This window comes from Eurytemora carolleeae, unplaced genomic scaffold (genome assembly GCF_000591075.1).
Source record: "Eurytemora carolleeae unplaced genomic scaffold, Eaff_2.0 scaffold1282, whole genome shotgun sequence".
NCBI lineage: Eukaryota > Metazoa > Arthropoda > Copepoda > Calanoida > Temoridae > Eurytemora > Eurytemora carolleeae.
The window spans coordinates 86085-96878 of record NW_019397174.1 but is presented as its reverse complement, the minus strand read 5'-3'; the positions used below and the strand labels follow the sequence as shown (position 1 = coordinate 96878).

At 32.1% G+C, this 10794-nt stretch overlaps 1 protein-coding gene across 1 annotated transcript; it reads right to left on the bottom strand.

Annotated features, from left to right (window-relative positions):
* Positions 1-2145: 2145 nt before the first annotated feature.
* LOC111712521 (keratin-associated protein 6-2) lies at positions 2146-6993 on the bottom strand (the record flags this gene model as incomplete). The annotated part of the gene is given in 3 exon segments (XM_023487162.1): positions 2146-2546; positions 6381-6792; positions 6951-6993. Coding segments are annotated over 3 exon segments (750 nt in total). The 3' UTR covers positions 2146-2220.
* Between the last annotated feature and the right edge of the window lie 3801 nt (positions 6994-10794).

Genomic DNA, 10794 nt, shown 5'->3' with positions numbered 1-10794 from the left:
TTGACAAAATTTGTCAGGAATCCACCAGCTAGGGTTTAAATATTCTGCAATTTGAGAAAAACCATGGCAGCAATGTGAGCGGCAGCAAGTTTAAGTCCAACCAGATTTATTCAATCAAAGAAGAGCAAAATCATGCTGGTGGATGAGACAGATTTTGATTATTGGAAGGGTCAGTTGGAAATATGAGAGTGTACTGTAAATGTACTTATAAAGAATATGAAACATGTATAGGATGCAGAATTTTCTTAGATTTAAATAGTTATCTTCAGACATAGAACAATGCATATAACATTATGATCTTCTGCAGATTAAAGAAGAATAACATGTCAAATTAAAGCTAATTAAAAGTTTTTTGCCTCTATATATAATTTTTAAAAATTAGGTGTTTTAAACCTTAATCCAAATTTAGGTGTTTTTATACCTTAACATGAAATTGAACCAAAATCTTTTGTAATCTCGGTGTTTTTAGTTTTAGTTTTAGTTTTAAAAATTATAGGTGTGATTAAATTTTGGTGTTATATTTTTAGGCGTTTTTTACCCACTCCAATTTTTGAGAAAAAAATGTGTTAAACAATTTTAGATTTTCATGAAACCACTCGGAAAAATAGCCTTAATAATTGCTGCTATCCTACAATACACAGTCCAATTTTTATATCATGTCGTCTTATATTTTCTTAGAAAGCATTCAGAAAAATGGATCCATTGGCATTGCTTGAAACTTTAGCTGAATTAAGTCTGAAAATTAAGACGATTATGAGTAACATTTTTAATTTTCATTTTGTTAAGAGATACTTCTTCAAAGCTATACATTTTCGAAATTATTTAAAATAATGGATAATCCCACAAAAAAAAACATAGAAACACTGTCCAAGGAACCAAGTTCAGGAGGAATTTCCGAATATTCTGTTTGTCAGTCTATCTGCTTGTTTCTGTTTAATGCTTGATCAGGAACCTGGTAGACCAATTTGCCTAAAATTTGTATTGGGGAACTCCATAGAACCACTTTAATGTTCTTGTGGTGCACTGTGCAATTTAAACATTCGGACCAATAGCAATTAACCAAGTTTACAAAAGATATAAATGAATATGTGTTTCAACTAAGAAAATCTTTTCAACCCAATGTCGTAGACCTTAGATATTTCAAACTATGAATTCTTCTAGATCAAAAAACCTAAGTTTGAAATATCAAAGGTTTTTGCACTCAGCGTAACAAGATATGGGGATGGGAAACTCCAAGTTTGTGGCAAATAGATTCTGTCTCTTGAATTCCATTTTACTAATCATTGAATTAGAAATTCTGAATCTCAAATTCTGTTCATTAATCACAAATTAGATTCAATCTATCGAATTATATTTCATATACATGAATTAAAATATACAAATTACAACATGGACATCATTAGGTGGCCTACAGGGATGTTTTCTTGGAAATTGATTCCAAAAGTAAATGATAACTTTTTTTAAAGTGTTTCAAAATTAAATTCCAAAAAATAAGGCAATTGATTTTTATAAAGTCAAGGGTGATATTTGGGATTTAGAGAAGTTGGTATTTCAGAGGGGTTTTAATTACACTCTTCAGATTGAGAAATGCTTAGTAGCCATTATTCTTAAACCAATCCTGCAAGAAAGAATGGAGCAATCTATGTTTTCTTTAGATTAAAAATCAATTCCTTGTCGACTCTTAAATGTATTACAAAACGTTTTATTCTGTTTATCTAAGCTCATAAAATAATATTTTTAGTGCAATTAAAAATGTTGTCAGTAAATTTATTTCTAAATTAAACATATTATCAAATGTTTTGTACACCCTTCAATCTTATTGTGTTTTGTTGAGAGCAAAATGTCCAAGGTACCAAGAAACCAATTTTTGAGCAAAAACAAAGTGCAAAGAACATAAAGTAAAGGTTTGATTATCATCCTGTTAACTGGAACATACTTTTTTAACAACATTTACTCTGCATATATTTTCCCTTCAAACGATGCTTTTTTACATATAATGTTTTCTTGATTTTCGTTTAAACAATGAACTTTTATCTCTCTCTTATCCGGGTTTGCAAAAAAAATTATGGTGATCAGTGTCATTTATTACTTTTTACCCTTTACCTTCATCTACACTCCATAAAATATTCTCTCCAAAAACTGTCATTTTAATAGTTTTATAATTTTATTTTAATTCAGACAATTCAACTCTGCACTCTTGGTATTTCACTAACCATAGAGTTAACCATGATATCCATAGCCTTGGCCATAACCATAACCTCCATACCCATATCCTCTGCTGTATCCACCATAACCACCATATCCATAAGAGGGCTCAGCATCAGCAGATCTCTTGCCATAACCATGGCCATAACTGCCATATCCACCATAATTTCTGCCATATCCTCCATATCCTCCATAACTTCTGCCATATCCTCCATATCCATAAGAGGCATCAGCTTCAGGCTCAGCTTCAGCAGACCTCTTGCCATAACCATGTCCATATCCACCATAGCTTCTGCCATATCCTCCATATCCACCATATCCACCATAACTTCTGCCATATCCTCCATATCCATAAGAGGCATCAGCTTCAGGTTCAGCAGCAGCTACAGCTTGTTAGTTGATAGTTTTATGTTTTTATTTTAATTCGCAAAGCTAAAATTTCGTTTCATGTGCAAATTTTGCAAAAAAAATTTCCAATTTTGCGCAAATTGCGCAAAAAAAAATAGCGCAAAACCGCGCAAAACTCATTGCGTTTCATGCGCAAAAATAGCGCAAAAATTCGCAAAAAAAAAATTTGCGCAAATTTTGCGCAAAAGATTTAGCCATTTTGTGGAAACCCTATGTAAAAGTAAGAGTTAAAATCATTTTTTTGTTTAAAGACAGTGAAAATCAAATTTGTAATAGTGATCAGTTAAATGAGGTCCTAAGTGTACAGCAATTTAACATGTTTAGAAATAAAATAAAAAGTTGGGCAATTTTGATGATCAGATGTGATTATTTTTTTATGAAAAAGCCATGCTTACCATACACTTCATGGTTCTTTATCTGCCAAGCTACAGAGTTGAACTGAAGAATGAAGAAATTATTCTCCTTTTATACAACTCTGTCATCTGGGTTAAATGTCAGAAGATGCAGTACATCATTTTACAGTTGTGGAACTCTCAGTGTAAATCAAACACATTAAATTACGATCCTTCTTTAAAAGCATGAGAATGATCTATCCTTAGTTGTGGGATTTGAAAAAAATGTGTATGAGAAGATTTATAACTTTTTCGAATTTTTTGGTTTTCTTAATTTCTCTTGTTTAAAGGCCAGGACAAAAAGGTATTTTTTCTGAATGAAAAGACAATTTTTTTTATTCTGTTTACTTTCAAGTCATTTTTGGGTTTAAAACAAAAAACTATCATTCTTTTATAAAAAGCTGTGTTATTAGTATGCCACAATTTTCATGAAATAGAATATTCTTCTCGGAAATATTATTGATTTTTTCATCTTTCACGCTCACTTAAATTCATACATTTAAATCTATGTATTACTTTAGAACTTTATAACAAATACATGATTTAAAGATTAAGTTTGCAACTAAAGGCACTAATTACTCGCTCTGAGTTCTGCAAAATCAAATAGTCAAAGTTTGAAATATTTAAAGTTTACACCATCAAATTGCAAACATTAAAAAAACTACAGTTGAGATAAGTAATCAGTTTCATCATGATTGACAATAACATCTGGGTTGTTTTGAATTATCCTATAAGTTATAGACTCCTCACTATAAAAACCATTCCACAACTAATTGATCTTGATTCTCACTTGATCAAGCTTCATGGAGAATGTAGGACTCAAAAGATCTGCATAAATGTTTAGAAACACTCTGTTCTCTTTGGCAATCATAAGTGGCTTGGCTCATTTTCTGTGCACTGCTTCCGTTGCTGATGGGTCTTAAAGAGTAAATAGATTTCCACAAGGTACAGATTGGGACATCTTGTTTGAGCCTGAACATGGAATCTCTTTTATCTGAAAACAGCTCAAAGAAACTCTTAAAGTTGTTTCAGGCTCCTAGATATTTCCATCAGATTATCTTGTTCATCTTGGTGAATGTATATACTGGGTCTTTCCGTTTGACTCCCCTTATACTAGTAATCTCCTTTTTAATAGTGATAAAAATAATACCCTTATTGATGTAGTTTAGAAATAACTATATTTTTTTTTATTTGGTGTCTCGATGTTGTTTTTTTAATTCAACCCCATTCCCAACAAGGAAAACACAGTTTTCAAGGAGATTAGCATGCTCGTGAACAATGTGAACTGGTTGATAATTCACTTAATTCACTGGTTAAAAAAAAAGAGTATTATTTATGTCCAATTCTTTAAAAGGTTTAAATACCCCTCCTTAAACAAGCCGCCCCCCTCCCCTCGATTTACGTAAAAGTTTGTTAATTAGATCGACCCCCACCACCATTTTATACAAATACATACAATCAGTTTGTTTTTAATTTTGCTGACAGAAACAATCTCAAGGAATAATGATTGTCTTAAAAAAAATTTTTTAAAAGTGAATATTTGCAAATTATCTTTTTTCTATCTCATGATCTGAGTTTGCTTCCCTTTTGTCCATTTGACAGCCCAATTTTTTTTCAATTATCTTTTTTTTTATTATTTTCTTGTGGTTTTTAACAAATTTTTTTTTATCGATTTTGATGGTTATTATATCGTTGGAACTGACAAGGGTCAACCCAAACCGAAATATATTTTCAATAAATGTGGAACTATTATCTACTTTTTTTTACTCTATACAGAGGGTTGGTTCATCTGCACCATCACTGAATTTTAAATCACTTGATTAATTTACAGCCCTCCTTATGGCTACTTTTCACGGTCTTGATGATTCATCCCATGAAAAGCAACTGTAAAAAACGCAGAAAAATTCTAGTAAAATTTCTGTTGTTTTTCACATGTTGTGCACGTAGCAAAGATACCAGTGCAAGATCGCACATATTGCCATTGTCTTAAACACAAGTAATGCAATGCCAGAATATCTAGATTTTAACGTAATCATAACATGTTAGATATACGAGATAATTCTATTCAATTTTCGTGGTTTTTTTACATGTTGTGCTTGCAGAAAATTTTCCAGTGTTAATCATGAGTAATGTAATGCCAGAATATCTAGATTTTTAATTCTTGTAAATATCATGTGTAAAATATATGAGATATCACGGGAAGAACTTCATGTTTCATTTTTAACAGAGTTGCAAATAACAACACTTGGTGTCTCTGCTCATCTCTTAGAAACTAAAAACTATTGTAGTAAAATGAAATATTTCAACTATATATTTTTCAGATTTGAACAAGGATGGGCAAATTATATAAAAATTTCACATTGAATTTTGTATTGTATTTCTCAACAACCCCTTTTTGGACTATCCATCTTTTAGATATAATAAGAAAAGGACATTGGTGTAATTATTATCACATTAACATAGTTGAACAATACATTGACTAAGTGAATATTGATCATTAAAGGGTTACATGTTCAATATGTTTAATATAAAAGATTTAAACTAAAATGTTTAGTTTCTAAACATGTTATACTTTTACACGGTATTATTTTCTAGAATATATTTATATATCAGAAATTAACTATTTATCCCCCCCCCCTTTTCCCAGGATTTAGATAATGCTTTTGCTCCTAAACATTTATTCTTGTTTATTTAAGCTCTAACATAAAATTTTTAGTAAAAGTAGTTAGAAATAATGAAAACATATAAATCCCACAGTTTTCAATAAAAGAATTGAGTTTTTGCCACAAACTCTGGTTTTAAATCTCTATATCTTTGTAACCCAATGCCGTAGACCTTAGATATTTCAAACTATTAATACTTATAGATAAAATAATCTAAGTTTGAAATATCAAAGGTTTGCACAATATTGAAATCAGAAGATTTAAGTTTGTGGCAAAAATTCAATTCCTTTGTGTAAAAAAAACCCAAGATAAAACTTTCATTATCTCTCCCTAAAACTGTTAGTTGATAGTTTTATGTTTTTATTTTAATTCAGACAATTCAACTCAGAACTCTTGGTATTTCACTAACCATAAAGTTAACCATGATATCCATAACCATGGCCATAACCATAACCTCCATACCCATATCCTCTACTGTATCCACCATAGCCACCATATCCATAAGAGGGCTCAGCATCAGCAGATCTCTTGCCATATCCATGTCCATAACTGCCATATCCACCATAGCTTCTGCCGTATCCTCCATATCCTCCATAACTTCTGCCGTATCCTCCATAACCATAGGAGGCATCAGCTTCTGGTTCAGCATCAGCAGATCTCTTGCCATAGCCATGTCCATATCCACCATAACTCCTGCCATATCCTCCATAACCTCCATAACTTCTGCCATATCCTCCATATCCATAAGAGGCATCAGCTTCAGGTTCAGCAGCAGCTACAGCTGTTGGTTCAGGCTCAGCATCAGCAGACCTCTTGCCATACCCATGGCCATAACCATGTCCATATCCACCATAGCTTCTGCCGTATCCTCCATATCCACCATAACTTCTGCCATATCCTCCATATCCATAGGAGGCATCAGCTTCAGGTTCAGCAGCAGCTACAGCAGTTGGTTCAGGCTCAGCTTCAGCAGACCTCTTGCCATATCCATGTCCATATCCATGTCCATATCCACCATATCCTCCATATCCACCATATCCTCCATAGCCGCCATAACTTCTGCCATATCCTCCATAACCATAACTAGCCTCAGCAGCAGCAACTCCGAGGAGTACAAGGGCAATCTAAAATGTAGAATTATGAGTTTAAACTGGTATGGTTTTAGTGTCAAATTAAGTTCACAATTTAATATCTTTTTCAAAAGTTTTTTTTTGGAATAAAGTCAACAAATTATTACAAAAACTTTAACTTTTAATTTAATTCATAAAAAATCCTTGCTTACCATACACTTCATGGTTCTTTATCTGCCAAGCTACAGAGTTGAACTGAAGAATGAAGAAATTATTCTCCTTTTATATAATTCTGTCATCTGGGTTAAATGTCAAAAGACAGGGAGCGCCATTTGAATGTGTACGAGAATGAAATATTTTTGTACAAACTTGATAAAAGTTGAACATTTTAAAGAAATATTGAAGAAAAAAAAAGATACATTTTAGGCAAAGACTCAATTACTTGTTCTAATTATTTGCTTCTTACACTATAAGATATACATCCTGGTGGTTTGTAATTTCACTAGAGGGATTCAGATAACACATCTAGATTCTATTTCTGGGGTTCACATTCAATTGGAGGAATTCAAATATCTGAAGCATATCTGAATCCCTTTAGTGAAATTATTAACCTCCTGGAAGCAAATCTTAATCCCTCCAGTCTAATTATAAACCCCCTGTTTTTATAAAAGTTTCATTTAGTTAAGTATATCAATTATATTAACGGCGTTAACTATTAACTAACTAATTTTTGACAACAGCTCCAGTTGTTTACAGTACAGTTATTACAGATTCAAGGGTGCTAAGCGTCAGAAATTTTGTTAACATATAATGAAATCATTAATGGCACAGCCTTTAACGGTCAATTACAGTATTAATGATGTTAATGGCTCAAGTGCCAAAAAAATGTTGTGAACACAGAAGACAAAATTTAAAAACTTCAAAACGTGTAAAAAATATTATTTTATTTTACAAGTTTCATTCAATTTTAAGCAGAAAGAAACAAAATTTACCCTTTAAAAATATATAAATTTGTTTTGTTTTCGTTTCCAACCATTAATTTTTTTTCTCAAAAACAGCTAATCTGTTTCATTAACGATTTAAAAACTAACGGCTTTTGCTGTACGTTAACAGACGATCTTCCTTTTATTTTTGAAAACCGCCGTCTTATTAACTAAACTTAGCCCAGCCCTAATCATGATCAGAGACGGGCATAAACTAAATTCTTTGTGAATGAGAGTTTCAGCTGGAAAATCAACAAATTTTGAAACATTTTCATATTTTATTGAACGATTTTTGAAATGGAATAAAAATTTGTTCTAAAACCTGATACACAATATCGAAAACATTCCTTTAAAGGGACTGTAATTTCAAGTAACCCTCCATGCAAATATGACAATGACCTATTCACTGCCACTGTATCCTCAAAACCTAGTTAACTAATCCATAAAGTGGAAGATATTGTCGTTTTTAAATGGTTAAAAGTTTTAAAGTCTGAAAATTCCTTAATGCATTTCTGTAGTAGAAATGCAGAAGTCCATTTTGTAGAGAAAGCACAATAAGTTAACAAAATTATTAACATTGATATCTAATTCATATCATGAGCAGAAAACGCTTTTATGGTACACTTATGAATCAGGCATTGCCATCTTTCCACTGCTTTTTGGAATATAAAACACTATGTCCATTTAACAAGTTCTTGTGACTGATTCTTGAGAAATTCTCCGAAATTGATCCCCAATTCCAGAGATTTTTAAGGGTTCAGAGTTTTGTGAATTCTTCCCAAGAAATTTTTCATGGAGAAATTCCTGAGAACTTCTACAAAATATTTCTCCGGAAATTTCTGAGAAATGTTCAGGTCTTGGTCATCAATTTTATGGATTTTTTGGGGAATTGAATAAAAGACATAGTCTCAAGAAATTCCTCAGAGTTTCTCAGGAATTTTTCCTGGAGAAATTCCTGAGAATTTCTTTAGAGTATATCTCCAGATATTCCTGAGAAATTCTCAGGGCTTGATTAACAATTTTACAATTTTTTGGAGAACAAAATAAAAGACTTAGTTTCGAGAAATTCCTGAGAATTTCTCTGGAATTCTTCTCAAGAAATTCTCAGGAGTTCATCACAGAATTCTCAAGTTCTGTTTTTCTCCAGTAGGTGTCTCTGAGGTTCTCTTCTTTTCTGTACTGCCCTAACTAAATCTTTTTTTCTTTGCATCCTTATTGATAAAAAATAAAAATTTAATTCAGAACCATCTTTTTAAAAAATATTTTGAAAAAATTGTAAAATTTAAAAATGTTTCTTGACAATTCAATTATATAATAAACAAAATACATGACAACTTCAGTAAGATCAAAAATGACTATAACATTCTGACTTGGAAGAAGTTGGAGGGGCAAAATAGATAGATTTTAAGTTATTCACTGCTATTGGGTCTAAGTCTTGGTCAGTGAATTTACTGGAATATGCTGAGAATATGTCAAGATATTCTAGAGGAACTCTTGCAAAAATCTTGGGAATAGTTCCCAGGAAATTCCCAGGAATTGGTTCTGAAGAACTTTTCTCTGGAAATTCCCAAGAATTTCCACAACTTTTGTCGACATTTTCTCCGATTGTTCTGCAGAAATGGTAGCAATAAATTCACTGGAATTGGTTACAATAAATTCTTCAGATCTGGTTATGAGAAATTCTCCAGGTTACATGAAATTTTCAAGAATGGGTTACAAGAAATTCCTGGGAATGGGTTTCAAGAAATTCCTGGGAATGGGTTATGAGAAATTCCTCGGAATTGCTGTCGACATTTTCACTGGATGTTCCTGTAAAAGATTCTTGGGAATTTCCGCAGATTCCCAGGAAATATTCCTGAGAATTTCCTCGGAATTTCCGCAAGACTGTTACCTGGGAAGTATTCAATATTAACAATTACAGTGAGAATCAGAAAACTCTGGAATAGACTCAAGTTATGAATTTAAATAGTCCATTGAACACATATGAAGTGCAAACACAGTTCAATTCAAAATAATGTGCTGTTTCAGACCCATTTATAACTTTATAAGTGATCTAATAAGATACCTGTAAAAACTATTTGTTTTGTAGAAACATCAAATACACTTAACTATTGATTAATTGTCGTCTTCCAATTCCAAGTTTTCTGCAGTTTTCAATGTACTTTTTACAATTCGACACCTGCATGTTACCTATCTTTGGGTTATAATATCTTAAGTCTTTTTATACTTTAAAAATCTGAAACTATTTTTTTGATGTTTATATTAAAGGTTTTTTCTGGCATGAGTCCCAAATTGTCACGCGAAATCGGCCAATTTCGATTAATTGCTATACTTTTTCCTTACAAATTTAATTTTGTCTCTTACAATTCCGTTTTCTATTATATTTGTTACTTTTAATATCTTTTATCATTTCATTAATTATTATATTTTATCATAAGGTGTGGCACGTTTGGGTCAATATATGTATCTTTCTACGCAAGTGCAAGCTAGATATGGTTGCTGCTATGACGCAAAAACCTGCTTAAATCTCGAAACCTGTGATCGTGCAAGCTTAGGTTAGAAATCAGCTGTTCCCCTCCCCCTTCCCCTCATACGACGTAAAAATATATGCTTTCCGATTTTAGTCAGGATAAATTAGGGGGGCGGGTCGTCTCAGAATTTTAAATATACATATCATGTTCACGTGCCATAAATTAAAATGGATATTATAACATTTAAAATATATTTCTGATGAATTACCCCTGTTTAGACCCCACATCTGTAACCCATGTGTAAAACCCTGTCAAATTAAACTAGTCTAAGTCTAGTGCAAGTAAGAGCGAGTATTAGAATATATACTCTTGTATTTTCCGTATATCAAACTCATAATGAATAATAAGTGACAAACTAAGTTTATTTAATGTGACATATTTAGGCTGTTTAAATGGCCGAAAAAGCGTAGTGCGAATTGTGATGTTTACGTCCTAAACAGTTCACCTATTGGTCAAACCAATTTTTGGTAATTTCCTAGTATACGATTTTTGGACCCCCCCCCCCCCCCCCCCCTCCTATCAATTTTGTACATGGGTCTTAA